At 32.5% G+C, this 24,531-nt stretch overlaps 1 protein-coding gene across 4 annotated transcripts in view; it reads right to left on the bottom strand.

The window, feature by feature from the left end:
- The window catches only part of LOC100880089 (EGFR adapter protein), a 334,753-nt gene extending 313,780 nt beyond the window's left edge, over positions 1 to 20,973 (bottom strand). For 2 of the 4 annotated variants that reach the window (XM_076533986.1, XM_076533988.1), the window contains exon 1: positions 17,835 to 18,691. In XM_076533986.1, coding sequence (XP_076390101.1) covers positions 17,835 to 17,873 — 39 coding nt within the window. In that variant the 5' untranslated portion in view covers positions 17,874 to 18,691. Of the gene's footprint in view, positions 1 to 17,834; positions 18,693 to 20,407 lie in introns of those variants that run through there. The other 2 variants (XM_076533985.1, XM_076533984.1) reach the window with 2 other exon arrangements.
- Between the last annotated feature and the right edge of the window lie 3,558 nt (positions 20,974 to 24,531).

Below are 24,531 nucleotides of genomic sequence, written 5' to 3'. Positions count from 1 at the left end.
GCAAATTACGATGCATGTAACGTGACATTTCAGGAGCTTGTCTGTAGAGAAATCTAAGTAAACGTGTTTAGCTACCTTGGAGATGTGTAATTTTGTTCAATGCATTGCACTCAAGTTTCAGTTATTTGTCACATTTACCATTCACCTGTATCACTCACTTAATTCTCCTCTTATTCTGCTGTTATTTTGAGCTTTAAATTAGGAACAATTGCTGCTATTTTAAATCTAGTCAATGATAATTAAATGTCAATGACATTTTAAAATCAACGATTTAATTTGTTAGATTATTAAATATTGTTAGCTACATAATGTTACTTATTCAAGAATTTTCTATTGCAAAGATTGTTTTGTTTCAAACAAAATTTTAAATTAAAAACCTGCTACTCTCGCGTTTAATCTTCAGTGATGCAGTCGATAATTTACACTTTCGGATGCTAGCGATCGAATTTTGCAATTTTGGAACATCGCACGCTTCTGGTACTCATTTACGTAGAATAGCACCACGTTTTTGTCTCGCCTAATTAAACAGACCTAATTACTTCATTAACCGTCAATCAACAAGGTTCAATTACCCACTTATCAAGAAATCTCGTCAGGCGTGGAGTCCGGCAGAACAATCCCAAATGTCAACTGCACAACGCACTTCACATAATAACACATTTCATCACTTAACCGAATAAAGGAATACCTCGTCGATCAAGTCACACACTTAATTCGCAGCACCATAAATCGAGCTCATCCAAACCTTTCATTAAGCATGCGTTAATTGTCTTCTCTACGGATATTCTGCCTAGAACAGTCCAACTCTTCGCAACACACTGTATGTTCATCGAACACACGCTATTAAATCTTAATAACTCCATGATCGTGTGATCACCGAGTCAAAATCACTGCGAGAATTTGGCTCCCTAATCGGAGAATAATCACGTTAAATAATTCATCCATTTATCTGGAGTTTCATTCGACGCCTGGCGATTCGAGTCGTCAAACGTTCATCACCGTCGAAGCAAGAATGTGGCGATCCACTTGTCCGTCGACGGATGTCGACGAACGTCCTTCGTGTCAGCCATCGCGGGAAAAACGTGCGTCGTACCGTGAAAACCGGTGCGTTTAAATCGCACGCGTGCATTAAGTGCCGCAACGTGTGTAATAAGACACTGGCGGCCAAGTCTGGCCGGTGTTCTTGCGCAGGGCCTCCTCTGCGGAATACTATGGGGACAGTCGACGGGCCCACATCGTCCTGCCTCGAGACCTCGTTCGTGTGTCAGCATACACACCACATAAATACACACATGTACATCGGGCAGCAAGGTCGTCCCTGTTGGAGCTCCCGTAGACTCCCACCACAGCTTCAATCATCCTATTTTCCTGGCCGCTGGGCCCTTTTACTCCTTCCAGAGGAGGCTCCGTCACCGGACTCCGATACCACTGGAATAGGAAACTTTCTGAATGGGCACCGATGGATCTGGTTTCCATTTCTTTCTCTACCCGGTTCATCTCGTTTTTTGCTTGCTCGATTTTTAGAATCGAATCGGCCGGCTTTGATCGCGATTCGATGACTACTTTCAGCTGGATGCTCGGGAACGGGAATTTTAATGAAGCGATTAAATTAGAGAGAAATTAGAGGGGTTGTATCGTCGACTCGAAAGTTGCTCAGATTAAATTGAAAATGTTGCAGGGTAACGAATGGCTGGCGAGATTGGGAAATGATTTAACGATGATATTGTTTGATAGCAGGTGGACATGGACCTGATATTTATGACTGTATTTTATTCTGCAGATTTTTGGGATACAGGTACAATAGGTATAATAGGATAGATTCATTTTTCGATTTTTAAAAATAAGTCATGTGTGTTACACAATTTCATGATCAGTTACTGAAGATAAATCAGTGAAATTATCTGTATTTTTATGAAATTAACAATCATAGTACAATTTTATAATAAAAGCTGATTATAACATTGCTCTATTTTTGTAAAAATGATTGATTTGCTACATTTTTTAGTTGTACCAAAACCTCTCAAGAATTAATTTCTCTACTTTTATTATCCATGAAAATTTAGTTGTTCGATTTAAAAGGGACACCCAGTATATTGCAATATCGGTGTTATAAATCAAAGAAGTTTTAACCTTAAATATCGCAAAGTATAATTATGGAGAGTAACAAATCATTTCACGGTAATAACCTTGTTATCACTATAGTGTTATTTTTACGAAATTCATGAAAGTGTTACTATGTTGAAAATATATTTTACACAGTACACGTGTGAGAAGTGGTCTTTCGTTAATAGGGAAAGCCTCGGGAAGTATCAGATTTTTATGTGGAAACCATATCTCCTTCAATTACACTCGACCGTAATTTTCCGTGAAACATCCGTTGCTACGGAATCAGCGGATAATGCTATACTATTACTAAAATAATAAAATGGATTATAAATTCTAAGCTTAACTGCAATTTCTTACCACTTCTGTTATATAAAATGAATATCCTTTTTTCCGTATTATAAAATATGTAATGTAGTATTAAAAAAAGGATGTCTGTTTTATTTTCACCTGTGGAGCCAATTATGACAAAATATCGTTTTGAGAAGAAATATCTACTGGGTGGCTCAACAATTTTCGTTCTTGTATATTTCTGATTTTTTTAGAAATACGAAAAATATATGTTTGTAATAATATAATGTCAAACTATATTATAATGATAATATCGGAAATTAATCTGTGAAGTTTGAAAATGTTTGATGTTACAGTTTATAACATGTTTCTTATTTAACTACATTTGTCATGTAATAATTAAATAATTTTTAAAATAATTTTAGGTATGAAGTAATTCTTGTTATACATTTACCTTCTAAAATTAATAGTCTTTTAAAATTCTTAAAATGTTTGTGTTCAACCATCATTTTCATAAAATGACTTGTTCTTAAAAGGATAAATAAATAAAATTTGATTTGATAAATAAACGAATGAATGCAGACTAAAATTGAAGTATAATTGACTCTATTAAATTTTTACTAAATACATAATACTTATTCGAGTTAATTTTTACCCAACGTGATTTAATATACACTGATAAAATATTTTGTTATTTAATTTAACATTTTGGTATATTTTATTCTTTAAATAGGATCATTTTGTGGTCAATAGATAATGTATCAGAGAAACAATAAAACGATACAATATATTAATATTTAGTAAATTCTACTATAGTGAATACAGTTGCGAAGATGAGTCACGATAGAGTAAAATACTTCACTTACAGATAATCAATCTAATCTAAAAAATTCTTCGTACGATTTCCTGCTATAAAAAACTAATCACGATCTTGGTAATAGCAGTGGTTAAACTATTTCCGGTTTTGAAAGAGAATATTATGGTATTTTTGTAGAAAACAACGAAGCATCGCAAATTATCCTTCGAAATGAAATTTCAATTACAACTAAAATAAAACGACACTACTAATATTAAATCGGTCTATTTACGAAACTATAATTATGATAACTGCATCAGTCTATGTAATAATTTTCTTAAATGTTTTATAGGTAATTTCTTTCAGCAATCAGGAATACAGAAAAACATTCCTTTCTGAATTGATTGAGAATGTTTGAACATTTGAACATACATATGCATTTGAATATTTCAATATATGAGTGCTTGAACACTTTACTACTTGAATAATTGAATAATTGAAGAATTGAGGAATTGAGGAATTGAAGAATTGAAAAATTGAAAAATTGACGAATTGAGGAATTGAGGAATTGAAGAATTGAAGAATTGAGGAATTGAAGAATTGAGGAATTAAAGAATTGAAGAATTGAAGAATTGAAGAATTGAGGAATTGAGGAATTGAGGAATTGAAGAATTGAAAAATTGAAAAATTGAAAAATTGAGGAATTGAGGAATTGAGGAATTGAAGAATTGAAGAATTGAGGAATTGAAGATTTGAGGAATTAAAGAATTGAAGAATTGAAGAATTGAAGAATTGAAGAATTGAAGAATTGAAGAATTGAAGAAATGAAGAATTGAAGAATGAAATAAAGGAATAATTGAAGAATGAAATAAAGGAATAATTGAATACTTGAATACTTGAATTCTTGAATACTTGAATACCTGAATAGTTAAACATTTTTTGAATAGTGAAATATTTGAATACTTGGAAAACTAGAAATTCACAAATCTATACATTAGAAAATTTTTTAATATGAATACATCCGTATTTGTAAAAACTTTGGAATTTATAAGAATTGATTTCTCACAACATGCATTAATTCCTCATATTAATGGTGGTATTTTCCATTATCTATACTTATAAATATTTTTCCAGGATTATTTATAAAAAAAGAACCGACAACGAATAAATAAGAACACGGAATGGTTAATGATTGGTGAAACATTAAAACATACGAAAACATTTTTACGTCACCCGGTATACAGAAACTTGATCGATCTCTAATGTGTGCGCGCATAAGTCATAAGAAAGGGTATAAGAAACCGCAAAGTGCGGTAAGATGGATGTACCTATATTATGTACACGGCAACAAAGTGTAACAATGAGTAAATAAAAAGAATCGGTGATATTTCACCCGTAACATCATAAATCAAGTAATCTTCATTTTCAGAATCTTAATTGCACGTGTCCGTCTTGTGAAAATTACTCCTTTATTTTCGATGCAATGACACACGAGTAATACATACATATATCCATTAAACTCTCAGACGTATACTGGTCATTTATGACTCAGAAACATGATACAAATAACTATATGCCTCTTCGATTTATAATTGTTGTCGATATAAATGTCCACTTGATTAAAATCGTGGTACTTTTTTGATATTCGAAATTGTGTTTCGGAAATGACTTTTTGACTGCGAGTAGGTAAACTTCTTTCAAAATGCAAGATTAAGTTTCTACTCGATTCCACAAATTCTCAACTTGTCAATTTCTCAATTTTTCAATTTCTTAATTCTAATTTTTTAATTTTTCAATTTTTCAATTTTTCAATTTTTCAATTTTTCAATTTTTCAATTTTTCAATTTTTCAATTTTTCAATTTTTCAATCTTTCAATCTTTCAATCTTTCAATTTTTCAATTTTTCAATTTTTCAATTTTTCAATTTTTCAATTCTTCAATTCTTCAATTTTTCATACTCTCAAATTTACAAACTTTCAAGTTCTCAAGTTCTCAAATTCTCTAATTCTCAAATTCTCAAATTCTCAAATTCTCAAATTCTCAAATTCTCAAATTCTCAAATTCTCAAATTCTCAACTTCTCAACTTCTCAACTTCTCAACTTCTCAACTTCTCAACTTCTCTACTTTTCAACTTCTCAACTCCTCAACTTCTCAACTCCTCAACTCCTCAACTCCTCAACTCCTCATCTTCTCAAATTCTCAAATTCTTAAATTCTCAACTTCTCAAATTCTCAAATTCTTAAATTCTCAACTTTTCAAATTCTCAAATTCTCTTTCTCTTTTAATGGTACTGGACAGTAATCAATGAAAAATTTATATTGTAACAATAGACGTATGAATTCAATACCAGTAACAAATTTCACAATTAAAGATCACTACATCTAAAATCCGCCTAACATTTCAATTTCCTTTCATCCACATATTGCAATGATAATTAACTACAACTTGTCCAACTAGCAAAAAAATAAATCCCTGCATTAAAATTCCAATAATAATAAAAAAAAAAAATACTTATCATTAACATGGCTCATTAAAAATGAAGTCATCTACCTAAAATATTCTACCATCTTATAACCTCAAACCTGCATCCACAGAAATGATTTCATCGAAGAACACAACGTTTTACATAGTATTTTAATTCCGGTGTAATATGCGATGCAGAAGAAGGTAAAATTAAAAGCAAATATTGTCTTCGGTTAAACAATAGAAGAAAATAGCAAGGGAAAAGAGGAACATTTGCGTAACCGAGATAGTTGAATGGTTCGATATCAGCCTTTATTCTGAATGATGCTCATCGAGGAGTGTTAAATTACTCGGACATTGTACGCCGACAATATGCTTTCCGTGTGTCGGGAATTGTTTGAATAATGGCGAATACCTTCGAATGAGCCATAAACGCAACAATGGTTATCACGATGATAAAACTTTACCAGATTGCTTTAACAGATAACCAACGAGATACAATGCACGTATGTACAGTCGACGGCAAATCTGACTTCTCTAAGGATAATGTTACAACTATGGAGAGAAGAGACATACACTTATTCGTTTTTAGGGACTGTTTAATTGTAACTTAATTTTTTTTTTAATTATAGTATTATTACAACTGTATACGTAATTTCTGTGGGGTCTTATTTTAATTATATATATAATTTGCAGAAGGTATTATTATAATTATATGAATGGGGTGTTTTTATAATTATATGTATAATTTTCAAAGGGTATTATTATAATTATATATGCATATTATTTGCAGGGGGTGTTATAATTTTACACGTAATTTCGATGGGGTGCTATTACAATCATATATAATTTTAATTAAATATAATAATTATATAGAATTTGAGAATAGGGTAAGAATTTCAGAAAATAGTAATTTGTGCACATAGGAATTTCGAGAAAATTAAATTTGGGTTTTAGAAAATTCAAGAAATAGGGGTTTAGTGATCTAGGAATTTGGGGACATGAGTATTTGAATGTGCTGGAATTTGGAGTTCTAGGGACCTTTTGCTACCTAGAAATTTAAATACATACATAGGTATTTAAGGATTTAAAAATTTTTAAATTAGAATTTTTTGGAGTTCAGAAATTTGGAGAAGTATATATCTTAGGATATTGCAATTTGAGAATCTAGGGATTTTTGGGGTATAGAAATTTAGGGACGTAAGTATTCAAGAGTACTGGAATTTAGGGACCTAGAAGCTTAGAGTCACAAATATTCGAGGATACTGGAATTCTGGGATCTAGGGTTTTTTGGGGTCTAGAAATTTAGGAATTTAGAGGATTTCATAACTAATAGATTTGAGAATTTGCAAATTCCAAAAATTAAAAATTTAGAAAACTAGGTTCAAACTTTTAGAAAATGGAAAATTTGGAAATATCAGTTTAGTTATTTTGAAGTTTAAAAATTTGAAGAATGAAATATTTAGAAATCAAAGATATGAAACCTTACAAATTTAAAAAATTTGAAAATGCCAGAATTGGTAAATTTGCAAATTTGGAAATATAGAAAAGTTTGAGAGTATTAGAGAATATTATAGAGGATTCTACAAATTTGCAAATTAGGAAATTTGTAAATTTATATATTTCTGAATTTAAGTATTAAAAAGATAACTTGAGTTACTTGAAAAATTAAAAACTGGAAACTTGATGATTTGAAAATATCCAAATATTAAAATTAAAAAATTGTCAAGTTTGCATATAGTACGTCCTCATACGAAGAAAACGCACGTTGCACTCGACTGTACATATACCTGTATTCATAGCATTTTATGGTTGTGTAAAAGTGGTTATACAAGTCATATTCAAGGACGTTTCAATACATTGTGTTTTTAAGAATGGCTGACTGAGACCGTGTATTTTAATTCCTCGATACGTCTACTTTACATGCAATTCTGATAATTTCATATTGTAATTTACATTATCCGTTTCAACAAACAATTGAGAAGTTAAAGTGCTAAACGATGTAAATACAGAAGATAAGAATTATTTTCCATGTAGAGCATGACGCAAATATATGTGCAATAATTTTAGTTTTTAAAATAGAAAATTTCACGTTCCAGTTTCGTTGTGTTAAAAAGAAACAGTAACAATCTACGTGGTTGCAATTTTTCTCCGATTTCTTGGAATATTAAAAACAGTCTATGCAGAAAAATAGAAAGATTCATCCATTGTTTCCATTTTTAGATGAAGAATAACTATGTGGATTTCTGCAGAATATGTGGATTTTACATGTTGAAGATTATACGAAACAACGTATTGGTAACACATGACTTTATTAAAAATAATTATTCAAAAATGAGGAATTGTCATACTGACATCGTTTACCATTTTAATTTCTTAATTGAAATTAAGTTTCGATATTAATAATTTTAATTTAATTTTAATTTTAATTTAATTTAATTTTTAAATTAAAATTGTTTACAGTCTATATCTAAAACTGACGTTGTTAGAGAAATCGATTGTTTTTATAAAGTTATAGATTTTCTGGTCTTTTATGTGGAAGAAAAGTCGAAGACAGATTTAATGATGACATAACATTCTATTTGCTTACACAACTCCCAAGATGTATGATAGAAAAATCTTGATATATGGTACGAATATCAAAGAAGCAGCCACAGAGAAGCAATAAAACTGTTCAGGATACGTTCGTTTTTCCAGATTTTTCATATTCAGCGTCCCATGTGTGTTAGAAGAAAGAGAGACGAATGATCTTGAAAACTATGGTACATTCATTTTTCCTTTAAAATGTGATTATTAAAAGGACATGAAAACTGAATATCGAATAAAAGAACAAAATAGAAATGAAGATAGAAGGAGATATAAATAAAAACTCATACACCATAAATATTATTTTACAGATAATATTTTGATGTCTCAAAGCATTTTTACACTTTGTACTCTTCAAAATTAACTCCTTAACAATTTTACCAATTTCAATGCAAATAAAAACCAAAATTGCACAGAATTCTTTTTATACATAAATAAATAACGTTCTTTATTTAACGTAAAAACATCAACTTCTTGAAGTGAGTTAAAAACTCACCATGTATGAAAGGTCAAGCAAAAGGTGGGGCAGTTTTTAACCCACCAAAAGAGTCAACCATTGTTTGCTGTCACTGGCAAGCAGCTAGTTTGTATTAACAACGTTCACAAAGAATTTGCGTAGTCACTGTCATCAATTTATAAACTTTAGATTGATACAGTGTGAGTGCTATTGTGCAGCTCCTTTATGTCATCAGAACCTGGTAGACTTTTTACGTTTCGAAGCCCGCAATTTGATACACACCAACTTCATATTATACCTCGATGACAAAATGGATGTTGCAATATTTACAAAGCGTCGGTGTTTTTGGAACCTTGAAAAAGACTGACTGAGAGAAAAACTGTTATAAAGAAAAGTAAATTTATGGACGTAATATTTGTTCTTTTCAAACAATATATATTTTATTCACGTTCTTTGAGGTTAAAAATAGATAATACTGGAATGTTACTGTAAGTTTGGAAATAAATAGTTATTAAGAATAGTCACTTCACTTTTATAAATTTCAATTTTGAAAGTTATATTGTTATGTTCATAAATTCACATTATTTCACAATATTTGCAAATCTTCAATTTAACACATATCCAAATTGCGAAATTCTCCAATTATTATATTTCTGAATCTCTGCATTCTCAAATTACACATTTCCAAATTCCCAAATTCTCAAATTTCTGAATTACTAAATTCCCTAACTTCCTAATTTCTAAACTACCAAATTACCAAAATTCTCAAATTCCCTAATTTCTGGATTCCCCAATTCCTGAATTACTAAGTTCAAAAATTCCCAAATTCCAAAATTCCCAAGTCCCAAACTCGCTAGTTCCCACGTCTCCAAATCCCCTAATTCCCAAGTTCTCATGTCCCCGAATCTCCAAATTCCCAAGGTCCCATGTCCCAAAATCCCCAAATTCCCTAGGTCCAATGTCCCCCAATCCCCAAACTCCCTAGTTCCCACGTCTCCAAATCCCCAAATTCCCTAGCGCCGACCTCCCCAAATCCCCAAATTTCCTAGGTCCCATGTCCCCAAATCCCCAAATTCCCTAGGTCCCATTTCCCCAAATCCCCAAATTCCCTAGTTTTAAAATTCTCTAGTTCCAAAATTCCCAAATTTCAAAGAAAAAGACTTGATAGAATTTGTGAGAGATGCATAATATTTAAAATGCGCACGAAAATTTGTTTAAAAAAATGTATAGTATAGTATAACATGTTATATAGATTTATGTACAAAACTAGATCATATATGTATACTATAATATAATAATGTACATTGTAACACTTTATGTGTTATAACAATATACTTTATAATAGATGCTTTTTAACATACAAAATTAATATATAAACCATTTCCAAAAATATTTTTTCCAATCTTCAAATTTCTTAATTTTCTATTCTCAATTAATTTCTTGATTCTCATTTCTTAGTTTCTATAACTAAATTTAATTTGAATGTTTCTAACCTTGAAAAATACAAGACTTGTAACTTAAACAATTTCCAAAATTAATAAATGACTTGAAAATACTCTTTCCAATTTCCAAATTCTTTTAATTTCAAGCTTATCTATCCTTAAAAATTTCAAAGTTTATAAATTTGAAAGATACGAAACTTACAAATTCAAAAATTTTTAACTGTCAAATTGTAAAAATTGTTAATTTGTTATCGAATGAAAATATAATCATTTCGCTTCACTTTTTCCTTTCTTTTTCTTCTACATTCTTTTTTAAATAACAGCTGCAGTCCTGCACCTGTACATACACGTCCTTGCATCATTTTAATTACTCGCAAGGGATTTTAACTAAATTCCACAGTTAATTGGTAAAGTATTGAACTACCAATGTAGACAGTATAACACGATGCAACGAAGTGTTAATTACTTATGTATCCCCTTTGTTGAAAGTTTTCTCAGATGCGTGCAAGGAGGATGTAACGGATAACACGTACAAGATAGAAATTTACGTTCTTAGATCGAAGCATTCCGTAGGGAAGCACTGCGGCGAAAGGAAAATGGAAAACCAGAAGAATAGATTGTACGTTCCCTCGAAAGTTGCGAAAGATCAAATCGCGCGATAGTTGTAACACGTATACTCAGGTGCAGCATGAGATTCCTTTGCTTCTGGAGGCCGAGTTCCATATTAACTGATTCACAAATTATGCAAATCTCCAATTCTCGAATTCTAAAGTTTTTAACATCTAAATTCTCAAATTTCTGAATTTCAATATTGTAAAATCTTTATATTATAAAATTTCTGCATTATTATCAAATTATCAAATTTTCAAATTTTTAAGGTTACAAATGGAACACAGCAAATTAATGAAATTTTCAAATTGTTACAACCTCATATTCTTGAACTTTTTAATTTCTAAATTCTTATATTTGCAAATTCCCAAACTTCGAATACTGAAATTTCCAAATTAATAAATACAACAATTCTTAAGTTATTTCCAAATATCCAAACTTCAAGTTATCATATTTCCAAATGTACAAATTTTTATAATCTTCAATTATGATATTTCCAAGTTTCCAAACTGCCAAATTCCCAAATTTTTTAATACAACAAATTTTTAGATTCCCAAATTTTCAAATTATCACATCTCAAAGTCCCTAAATTCCCAAATTTTCAAATCATCGCATTTTCAAATCTCCAAACTCCCTAGTCCCCATATCCCCAAATGTGCAAATCCCTAAATTCCGAAATTCCCTAGTTTCAAATTTCCCAAATTTTATAATTTCCAAGTCCCAAAATTCCCTAGTTCCCACGTCTCAAATCAACAAATTTGCAAATCCCTAAATTTCGAAATTTCCTAGTTCCAAAATTCCCAAATTCCAATGTCCCTGAATACCTAAATTCCCTAGTTACCAAGTCCCCAAATACCCAAATTCCATAGTTCCTAAATCCCTAAATTCCCAAATTCCCTAGTTCCTAAATCCCTAAATCCCCAAATTCCCAAATTTCTTAGTTTCCAAATCCCCTAGTTCCCAAATTCCCAGATTTCCTATTTTCCAAATCCCCTTCTTCACAAATTGCCAAATTCCCTAGTTCCCATGTCCCCAAATTACCAAATTCCCAAATTCCTAAATTCCCTAGTTACCAAGTCCCCAAATCTCCAAATTCCCGAATTCCCTAGTTACCAAATTCCCAAATTTCCTAGTTACCAAATTCCCAAATCTCCAAATTCCCAAATTCCCTAGTTACCAAATTCCCAAATTCCCTAATTCCCAATATAGCTAAATCATAAATACGAAAAATCGTAATTTTCTAAACAGCTTCCCACAAGAAGACAAATTTGCTCCCGAGCATACACCGATCATCTATTCTCATTTAGCGCGTACGTACGGTGAAATCAATTACATTCCCCGCTGCGGCGATGCAACAAGATTTACCGTTTACGCGTTCCTTAAAGTCGAGAACCACGGCAAAGAAGTTGCAGCGTAAGAATTTTTATGTCCCGAAAAAAGACAGAATCGCCCGGTCACCGGTGCGTGCAGCCACACGCACACCAATCGAATGAAATATGCCCGATTTTGTAAAAAATTTTCGCGTGAATTCGTGAGCGGGCACCGGCCAGCACAGATTTGCATTCGAGCAATTACATGGAAAATTTATGGACGGGGCATTAATTAAACTTGACAAATAAATTATCGGAGCGAAAGTAAAATAACGTAGGAAATAATTTCGGTAAAAATTGTGTCCAACTTCGGCTGTACCGTGTAACCTATGCGTTCGCTTTTATGCTGACTCGTAATTATTCGTTGCGGGTCCTAAATATCAAACGTGGATACTGAATAAATAAATGCTTATTATCACGAATAATCTTGTCAATCTTATTATATAAAAGTTTTCTTATTTTGTACTATAACATTCTTTAACTACAAAAGTTACGGAAGGCTTCACTGAAATTTACATGGAGGAGTTAATTTTCATCGCGGTGAAGAATTTATGCTTCGTCGTTTCATTTTTTGGTTACATTTTTAATTTCCAAGTAAAGGTGCATTATACTGGAAAGTTTAGTACTAATAAATATTTGTAAGTTAGTAGTTTGACGATACTCAGAGTTTCATTATTTGATTATTCCATGTACCGATGTCAACCCATGAGTTGGCGCGTGATCGACCTAAAGTAGAGACTCAAAGTTCCAGTTATGCTAATGACCGCGACCATTTTTCTATTCTAACCAATTGGAGCTGTAGCTATTTGGGGACGCAGCGATTTAGGGATGTAGGAATTTGGGGATATAGTATTTTGGGTATGTAAGAATTTGGGAATATAGAGATTTGAGCATGTAGGGATTTGGGGACGTGGCGATTTGGGGAGACACCGATTTGGGAATGTAGGGATTTGGATATGTAGGAATTCCGGAATATAGAGATTTGAGCATGTAGGGATTTGGGGACGTGGCGATTTGGGGTGATACCGATTTGGGGATGTAGCAATTTAGGGATGTGGAAATTTGAAGATATAGTAATTTGGGTATGTAAGAATTTGGGAACATAGGGATTTGGTAATATAGGGATTCGAGAATGTATGGAATTTAGATATGGAGGGATTTGGGAATGTAGAGATTCGGAAATGTGGGTATTCGAGATTACAGAAATTCGAGAATGAAGGGATTTAAAAAAGTAGATATTCGGGTATGTAGAGATTCGGAAATGTAGATATTTAGAAATGTAAGAATTCGGAAATGTAAGGACTCCGAAATGCGTATACTCGAACGTAGAAATTTGGAAATATTGCTATACCACTGCTCGAGTCTATACTACCGCCGAAACTACACACACGGCGTCCATTTTTCTATTCTAACCAATCGAAGCCATAGCTCTCGAACTAGGCTCCGCCCCTTCACTCGCCAACTAACGCGTTGACATCAGTACACGCTCCATTCCTAAATCCTCAAAAGCCATCAAAATGTTCTACAAATAAATATAAAAATATTTCGGACTCGCTACGTTTAAAGCGTCCAACTGCACCGGAAGTACATCAGACATGAATAAGAGATGAAAGGGGGTTGCAAGTGTGTTGGTTGCAGTTAACGGTTAATTTTAATCGCATTTACCACCGATGGCAATACTGAAATGTAGCTGAAACATGCATCCAAATGTGTTGCATGCGAGAAGCAATTAAATATACATACATATCTCTTACCGCTGTGTAGAAGAACGGTTCTTCGACATCGTTTTCTCGAAAAGGAGAAGCAGAACGCATTACACTAATGTGTAAAATGCAACATGAAGATTTAAAGGAAACGCTGAGTAACATGTAAATCAAGATAAAAGTCTACGACGTCGGACAAAAGTTTCTGTTTTTATTCTGTCGGTCTTTTAACAAGCTTTGAAAGTAACCAAGGTAAAAATGTAACAAGTTAATACTCGAGAGACAAAAAGTAAATTACGTAGTTAACCCTTTCGGAGCCGATTTTTTCTGCAATTAAGTGAATACGTCAAATCACGACTGGTTTGGGTACATGCGCAACAGAGTCTGCACACACTCTGTTTTTGTCTTTCTTGATCAGAAAATTCTTTTTTTGCGCTTTTTTCTTCTTGTGGGTAAATAATAAGGTATTTTAAATTATTTTTTTTTTTAATATCAGGGTTCAGATATTGAATTTTGTGGGTTTATAGAGAGCATGTGTTGTTATTTTGGGTATGTGATTTTAAAATATGCTTGTTCAATATTGGAATGTTATTGTAAGGTAAGTTTGTAAATTAATAGTTTTTAAGAATGCTACACTTTTTAAGAATGCTACAAGTCGCTTCACTTTTATAAATTTCAATTTTGAAAGTTATATTGTTATGTTAATAAATTCACATTATTTCACAGTATTTGAAAATCTTCAATTTACATTATATCCAAATTGCAAAATTCTCCAATTATTACATTTCTCAATCTCTGTATTCTCAAATTACACATTTCTAAATTCCTAAATTCTCAAATTCCTGAATTACTAAATTCCCTAACTTCCTAGTTCCTAAACTACCCAATTACCAAAATTCTTAAATTCCCTAATTTCTGAGTTCCCCAATTCTTAAATTATTAAGTTCGAAAATTCCAAAATTCCCAAGTCCCCAAACTCCCTACTTCCCACGTCCTCAAATCCCCAAATTCCCTAGTACCCACGTCCCCAAATCCTCAAATTCCCTAGGTCCTATGTCCCCAAATTTGCACATCTCAAAATTCCGAATTTCCCTAGTACCAAAATTTCCTAGTTCTAAAATTCTCTAGTTTCAACATTCTCTAGTTCCAAAATTCCCTAGTTCGAAAATTTTCTAGTTCCAAAATTCCCTAGTTCCAAAATTCTCTAGTTTCAAAATTCCAAAGTTCCCAAATTTCAAAATTTCCAAGTCCCCAAAATTCCCTAGTTCCTGAGTTCGAATGTCCTCAAATCTCCGAATTCCCTAGTTTCCATACCCACAAATCCCTAAATTCCGAAATTCTCTAGTTCCAAAATTTCCAAATTCCCAAGTTCCAAAATTCCAAAAAACCAAAATTCCAAAATTCCAAACTCAAAAATTCCCAAATTTCTAAATTCTTAAATTCCGAAATTCCCATATTCCCAAATTACCAAAGTCTCGACATCTTAAATTATAAAAATACTCAAATTTGTACATTTTCAAATGTATATAATTCTCAAAGTTATTAAAATCCTATTTTCCGAAATCCAAGTTACAATCTCTTCCAACTCAGTCAATATATTATCATAACTCCACATGAATCCACTCATATGTATAATTATAATACTAATACTAATTAAAAATACTAAATTTCTTGCAACAAAAGACATCACACTACAATTCCCAATTGTAAATATACACCCACGACAACATCTCAAAAACATTTACCACACATTTAACAAACAAATGAATAAAAAATAATAAATCTCCCATACACAATTCTCACAGTACTCGAAGTTCAATAATCCACTATTCAACTCACAATTCCGCCTTAAATCCTATAATCCAGGAATATAAATTTATAGAAATAAAAGAACCTTGTATCAACAAATTCAGTAATTACGTAAATCCCGAAATTTATTCGCAGTTCGTTTTCGAACAGCGGAAAACGTAAAGGATTTGAAACAAATACCCTTGTACCGACCCATTGAATTTGCAGACCCTTACACGCACGGGGACTTTAGACACATACGGGTCTCGTACGAATGTGTAAAGTTGAGCGTAAATGCTCGAGCATGTGCTCGCGTGCACATATTCGATCGTTTCGCTCGGACCATTCGAAAGAAGAAGAAAGGAGGGAGGAGGAGGAAGGGAATCGTACATGAAAATTACATACTCGGTGGGACCGGCACTTAAAAGGCCTCGAACGTACAACCGTAAGCAACTAAAAGCTTCGTATACGTCAATGCCAGATTCGCGATATTTCCTAACCCGTATAGCCGAGCAGGGAAGCCGAACGGATTCCTTTCAATTATGAATGACGAGCAAAAATTGCTCTCCGATGCTATTAACATTAAAACGCTCATCGGGGCTCGATAATGAATTTTAATTCGTCGCTAATTGTTTCCGGCAAATATTTTCAATTTTATTGGTAATCTTGATGGGTTCTTTATTTGAGAGTTTGGTAACTTAATGAAAATGGTAGTTCTTTTAAAATCAACAAATTTCTGAATTACTTTAGTACATTTTTAAATGTTTGAATTGTTATATTTTTAAGTTTGAGTCTGAAATCTTTCAAATTCCCAAGTTCCAAAAATTATTAAATCAATAATTAGAAAATTCATTTACAGTCGATAATTAGTAAATTTTTACTTCTGCAATTTCCTACAGATTCATATCCTCACATTACTAAATTCTCAAAGCTTCAAATTCTTAAATTTCTGGATTCTCAAACTTCTATATTACCAAACTTCCAAATTCTTAAACTTCTAAGTTTTTAAACTCCCAAATTTTCAAATTTCTAAATTCACAAATTTCCTAGTTCCCATATCCCCAAATTCCCAAATATCCCAGTTGCTATGTCCCCAAATCCCCAAATCCCCTAGTCCCCAAATTACCTAGTTCTCAAATTCCCTAGTTCCAAAATTCCTCAGTTCCAAAATTCCCAAGTTCCTAAATTCCCTAGTTCTCAAATTCCCTAGTTCCAAAATTCTCTAGTTCGCAAATTCCCAAGTTCCCAAATTCCTCAGTTCCAAAATTTCCTAGTTCCCAAATTCCCTAGTTCTCAAATTCCAAAGTTCCCAAATTCCCTAGTTCCCAAATTCCCTATTTCCCAAATTCTCTAATTCCCTAGTTCCCAAATTCCCTAGACCCCAAATTCCCTAGTTCCCAAATTCCCTAATTCCCAAATTCCCTAATTCCCTAATTCCCAAATTCTCTAGTTCCCAAATTCCCTAGTTCCAAAATTCTCTAGTTCGCAAATTCCCAAGTTCCCAAATTCCTCAGTTCCCAAATTTCCTAGTTCCCAAATTCCCTAGTTCTCAAATTCCAAAGTTCCCAAATTCCCTAGTTCTCAAATTCCCTAGTTCCCAAATTCCCTAGTTCCCAAATTCTCTAATTCCCAAATTCCCTAGACCCCAAATTCCCTAGTCCCCAAATTCCCTAATTCCCAAATTCTCTAGTTCCCAAATTCCCTAGTTGCCAAGTTCCCTATATTCCAAATTCTCAAACTTCTAAGTCTTTCAACTCCCAAATTGTCAAATTTCTAATTTCTCAAACTCCCGAATTCTGAAACTGCCAAATTCATAAATTTCTAAATTCTCAAACTTCCAAATTCTCAAACTTCTAAGTCTTTCAACTCCCAAATTGTCAAATTTCTAATTTCTCAAACTCCCGAATTCTGAAACTGCCAAATTCATAAATTTCTAAATTCTCAAACTTCCAAATTCCCAAACTTGTCAACAATGGCTACACTTATCTTCCTATCTCTTTGCACTTCTATGCAACGAAAACTAAATTACACAATTCACATGTATCTTCGTACTTACAGAAAAATTCCCATAAAAAAATTTTCTATTAAAAGAAATTTCCAAAGATTAAGTACAGCTTTCTAATTTTGCAAAAAGGTGCAGAAATAAGAAAAGTTAGAAAATGTAGAAAATTCGACCGAAATGGAATTACGAAACAATTAAGCAATTAGTTGATAAAAGAACTTACCTCAGCTGTAACGAATCTCTTCGAGAACGGTTCTGCCATAATAGGTAGACATCACTTCCCATCTGGTCGTCACTGTTTCCGGTATGTTTCACAAAAACATTGGTCACGTTAATCGCAAAGAGAATGCACGGTCGACGGCTTTTTCCTTACACGTAGCACGCCATTGTATCACTTCATCGATCTTCAGGCTTTTCACACTATTGCTAACGAGCTTTCAAATTACCCGCACTATTTCACTGAACATCTTGCACAACACTCCGTTCACATTTTTCTCAATTATTTAACGAGAACTTTCGCAATCCTGCAGCATTAATTTTACGGAGTACAATCAATCACGCTTCATTTTAATCTTAAAATATTCAGAAATGAGTCTACATATTTTTGAAAAATTACAGTTTTGAAAGTTGCAGTTGCAATGTTGGAACTGCTATAAAGGAATCTTTCATTCTCTCGAAATTAATTTCTTTGACAGATCACATTGTGAGGAATATTTGTTACGAGAGACTGGTTGATATCTTTTAATTCAATCTGCACTACGATCAATGATAATATGAAAATGGCTATAAGAAAAATAATTAACAACAAACACAGAATAACTGGTTACTGCAGAATAATTTCAATCTAAATACAAGGTTAGTGGAGAATAATTTCTGTCTGTCATGTTACAATCACTTCAAAATTTATTACCACTGCTAAAGCGAAGATAAATTGGTTTAATTACTATCGCTATTATTAAATTGATAATTGAAAATCATTTGTTAAGAAATGAAGTGCAAATATTACGATACACGATTCAGGTTGCTTAAATCACGTTCTAACTCCACGGTAGTGCGGAACATACTGAGGCCAGATCAGGTTGATCATAAACCAGATTCGACAATGACATTAGGTATGCGGAGATATGTACAGACAGAGATTTGTTTACTTCCATTCTATTATATCTAGCATGTTTAAACTGGTTTCGTTTCCATTACTGAACTGAGGAAATATTCTCAACGAAATATTATTTTGAATAAAAACTTTGTGAAACTATTTCCTTCGGGCCAAATCGGATTGCATTTTTATGTCAATTGAAATACTATTTTATTTGGGTTTAGGTATGTAACAAGTATGTTGTTAATATGAAAGTGGAACTATTTTAAATAAATGGTTTTCTCCTTTTAGAGGTATTCAAATATTTCAAATTATTAGGAAAAATAATATTTAAAATGAGCAACATAAATTTAGAAATTTAACAAAATACAATAATTTACCTCATACACAATTTATTTATTTTTATCTCACATGAATGTAAATATAAATTTATATATTTATGGATTGAATTTTCAGATACAAAACTATTACAATAAATATTTCTAGTAATTTTTATTTTAAATATAACACTAAGAAAAATAAGTAAGTGTAAAAATACTTTGATTTTGAATTTTAGTCAAATATGAAAACTTACATCTTCTTTAAATATCTCAAAAATATTAAACACTATAAGTACCTTGTCATGGAAAATCTTTCCAATTAATAATTTTGTTTTCAATAAAATTAAACTGTTTTTATAATATTTAAGTAATTTTTATAATTTAAATGTCTTCATATATTTCACAAAATTATTTTCAACATTGAATAACTTTTTATGTAAAAGTAATATGTCTCCCAGGAATGACACTCAAATTTACTGATCTCAAATTTCCAATACTCACAAAATAGTACCATATTAATTTACAATTCACAAAATATTAATTTTAAAATATTTATTACTTGGATCAATTTAACAAATATTTTTAAATCTCCACTTCAAAGGAAAGTAATAAAAATATCTTTAATACACAGTAACTTTTGATTGATACCTAACGTAAAGCACTGAAAGTTTTCTGAAAGCAACTTTTTTCAGAATATTGGAACCACAGTTAAAATAGAGAAATGGTGAGAATACTTTCGAAGAAGTGAAACTGTTAAATTCTCAAGGTCGAGTATTCATCATTACATTCAGTTAACCACAGCTATCACATTTCTAGGTCACTCGTTAAATCATCGTTACACGTGCAAATGGAATGTCACCTGTATGAACCAACGACTAACGATCACATTAATTTATAATGATCAAATTTCAGCCTCGATAAACTAACGCGTTCAATTAATTGTCGAATTTCGTTTCAATCGTGTGATCAAAATTAACGTTGAACACAGAGTGCTTCTACCACAAATTTTACGAAAGAAGTAACGCAAAATGCGGTAAAATGTTTTATTCTATACACTGTATATGTTTTATTCTACATACGTTTCCGTTTTTATTTTATTTCTCTATCGAATGAATCGCTCGAAATAAAGTTACCGATTGACACTTGATCACATTCCAAAAATCACCCAACTCAGAGGTGCAGAATATTAAATGATCAGGAAATAATTCGAGCAGAAATGAATGTTATAGCAGGGAAGAGCGAAAGAAACTGCAAGAGGCTCGCAATGCATCCGCAACCTTGAATCGAATTTCACACCGACGTACAATGCTTTCACACCGACATACAATGACGCGTGATTGATTGACGAAGAGACACCGTAAACTCGGTAAAAACACTTACACACAGACCGACGTATCCAATTAATTCACTTATTAACACAAACTTGAGCACTCCGATCGATATGCGTAACACGATCTAGACGACGAACGGAGGATCGACGAGGCGCAAAATCGGTATCACTAGGGTGACAAGAAACTCGTTCGAATGACGGTCTCCATCAACTCGACACCGGTTGCTACGTAAGAAGCTCCGGTCGTATATACGCTAGCGGATCACTCGCGGAGCATTGTCGAGTCGCTAACAAACGGTGGAGGCAAGAAAAACTTGCGGCACAAGATCGAACGCAATGAATCCGATGGACAGAAGTTCGGCAGAGGCTCTCGTCGGTTGGCTACCGAAGGCACGAGCCGAACTCACACTGGTAGGATCGGTGAACTCTCCGGTGGTGTCCAGGTTATCAGGAACGTAGATCCGACAGACGGAAGGTCGAGAACGGTTAGACGTAACCCGCTAAATCACGTGGCAGCAGCGAAGAAGGAGGTCTGTGGAGGAACAGAACGTGGGGAAGGCTCGGAGGACGCGCGACGAACGACTGGGCCCGGAGGACCGTAAGAGGTCCCATTACTGCGGGGCCTGATGATACGGTGGACGGCAATCGCTAATGGCCAATGGTACGGATAAGAGGAAAGGACGAGGAGCCGTCGAGAGGTTAGGAAGAGGCTCGCGAGGACTGAGCCAACGAACGAAGCTAGTGAACAAGAAACAGCCGGAGGAGCGTGTCCTGGAGAGAGAATGGACGAGGAGAGGAGGTGGAGGTGAGTTCGGCAAAGGCCGGTCGGGCACCTGGGCGACACTACCTCCTCACCTCTTTCAACTGCTCTCTCACACGCTGCTCGATACCTTAACGTAGTTCCTTTCGTTTCTGCCCTCGCCTCATGCTCGGATCGACGGCTTCCTGAATCTTGGAAATAACTTCGCTCTTTGACAAATCGGACTAGATTTCGTCATCACTGTAACGGTCGTACTAATTTCTTGCTTTGAGTTATAAAATTTGTTTTCTTGAAATATGGACTGATTCAGGATAAATTATTTGTCTTAGCGTTTGCTTTGAGTTATGAAATTAGTTTTCTTGAAATATATACTGACTCAGGGTAAATTGCTTGTCTTAGCGTTTGTTTATTTATTTTTAATTTTGAAGTGAGTGTACATACGTCGGTAAGTTTAGTGTTAAAATAGCAGACAGTAAATTTGTAAAATCGTAAATCGTTAGTATGTAATTTTATAAAACAGTAAACTGTCTACTGTAAAAATGTGTAAGTTTATTAAAATAGCAGAAAGTAATCAGTAAATTTCAGATATGCTTATACAGATAAAACATGATGAATCATACATAAAAATTGAACTAAAAATATACAATGAAGGTTTTCATATGCAGCTTTTGGAGATAAAAGTTGATTTCTTAAATATTTGTATAAAAATTTGATTAATAAATAGAGGATGACAATTTTGACGAGTTGTTTGCTAAATAAAAATTTAATACAAATAATCTAATTATTAATGATCTGATTATTCTAAATTGATAATCATACATAGATATTTCAAATAGGTGAATGTAGATATAAATTGATAAATGTAGATACATAAGCCAAAGATATTACAAGTCGATGAATGTAGGTAGATATAAATTGGTGAATCCAGATAGATATAAATCGGAGAATACAGATAGATATAAGTCGATGAATGCAGGTAGATATTATAAATCGGCGAGTGTAGATAGAAATCGGTGAATGTAGATGAGTATTATAAATCTGCAGATAGGTATAAATCAGTAAATGTAGATAAATATAAATCAGTGAAAACGGTAAATGCTGATAGATATAAATCAGTGAATATAGAGAAACAAGAAGCGGTAAATGTAGATGCTTTAATTTATTAATGCGTTTTAATGCGTGGTCAAATTAGAAACGCTCTGTATACTCTATTTCAGTGATTCTCAATCAATGTTACGCATTAATGATACAAATAATTGCTAGGTACTTAATTTTCATTATGAGATCGTTCATGATAAGATCGTTACTTAATTTTCCTTATGAACTCTATAAAATATTTGAATTATAAAATATAAATAAATATAAAAAATTTGATTCACAACCTTTACGTTTAATCTCTTCAGGAACATTTTTCTAGAATTTGCAAAAAGAAATAATCTCGCTTAAATAATTATATTTTATTTATTTTACAAAGATGACAATTAAAAATCTCGACAGCACTGATAACACACGACAAAGAAAATGATATTTACATACGTAATCATTGGTTATTGAATTTAAAGAGAAATGGAACGTCAATGTCCTTGAAGAGGTTGTAATTATGTAAAGTGGTACCAAATGCCATATAAAAACTGGTTTTCGCTGCGTTAACACAAATATTACATGAAATTAATCATTTTGTTTATTAATAATCATTTTATGTGAACTTTACACGGTAATATATTTGCACAATAAATCTATTAGAAATAAAATTCAAATCTTTCTTAAATTTTTAAACGCTTAAAAAATATTAAATTCTCCAATCACAAAAATATTCGACTCATTGAAAATGCAAGTGTAAATGTTATCGACACATGTAAGTATAGTGTACCGAAGACCGATTTGTTACCGGAGTCACTTTACATACTTTTGCTTCAGCTGTCTACAGATACCGCTTCATATTCATTTTCGAACATACTTATTTTGTATGTTCCTTACTTCATACTTGCTTCAGGCTTCTACGTGTTATGAAGTTATGAACATGAATCTGTCTCACAAAACGAATGATCACCTATCGTGAAACTAATAAATTTTATCTGAAAAGGGAAGTAATGAAGATGAAAGAAAATTGAATATGTAACTTTTTTATGAATTATTTTCTGTCCTTTAGTTCATAATAATCAAAATTATGTCTGAAATAAGCTTTTAATACGGAGACTTCAACTAGAAAATTTTATATTTATTTTCACTTATTAATTTAATTAATGCTTTTCTCTTGGAAGTTTATTTTATATTTGTTATTTTATTTTGGAAAATATATTTTGTTTATTATGTTGGAAACTACATTGTACCATTTATTAAATTATGTTGGAAATTATATTGTACTATTTATTACATTATGTTTGATACTATATTCCATCATTTATTACATAATGTTGGAAACTATATTGTACCATTTATTATATTTCATATATATTTAAAACTACACATAACTATTGTAATTTATTAATAATTTCTTAAAAAGTGTCTCAGAGAGTCGCAAAGTGTTGCTTTCTGTTCTGAAACCGATTTTGTACAAACAATGTCATATATTAAAACATAAACTTCAAAGTAATATCATTCATCCGACCTTCCGTTTAAAAAATGCATTACAAGCGACTCGCGAAAAATTACCATTTCCAGAAGTGGATCTCGGCTCATAAAAGTTTGGGAAGCCTTGAATTTTTATTTTTCTTGAATACCTTGAAAGGAAAATATAAACCATTTCCATAAGAAACACAAACATCTGCAGTTAGAAACATATCTACATTACTATAAACAATAAAATAAATTGTAACAGTAAGGTAATGTACCAGTAAAAATATAAATTCAGTATAATCGTAACGTCTCTAAAAATACTAAATGTCTAGAAATACATCTCGCAAAAATTGAAGACGCTTATTACAGTACATCAACTTATAATCAACTTATATTAAAAGGGTCCAGAAAATTTTTCATAAAACTATATATGTACACTTTTATCGAACAAAGTATCTACACCGATCATTACTGACATAAAGTAATAATTACACATGTTACTTATCGTTCATTGATTTATTTTCCCTACTCATTATCGGTTGGAAGGTACGTATCTGACCAACACCGCGTGTTTTAGTGTAAAGTTACAAGACAAAAAATTGACAAGTGATGATAATTCGGTCGTTTCTCGCATGTCGATACAACGTTTCGCCGAGCTTTGCTTTTCATTCCATCATCATGGGTCAAGCTCGTTCTGTCCACGTCGACCATTAAACATAACGAGTCGAGAAGCAGCACGCACGATTATCTCTGTAAGCGAGCATGCTAATGTGTCGACGATAACCACCGTGCATTCTCGTGTCCTTCATCGCTTACAACGTTGTACGCGTTTATCGCGACCAACTTTGCAACGAAGCA

The sequence above is a fragment of the Megachile rotundata genome, chromosome 7 (assembly GCF_050947335.1).
Source record: "Megachile rotundata isolate GNS110a chromosome 7, iyMegRotu1, whole genome shotgun sequence".
Taxonomy (NCBI): domain Eukaryota; kingdom Metazoa; phylum Arthropoda; class Insecta; order Hymenoptera; family Megachilidae; genus Megachile; species Megachile rotundata.
Note: the sequence above shows the minus strand (reverse complement) of the source record. Positions and strands in the feature narration are given on the sequence as shown.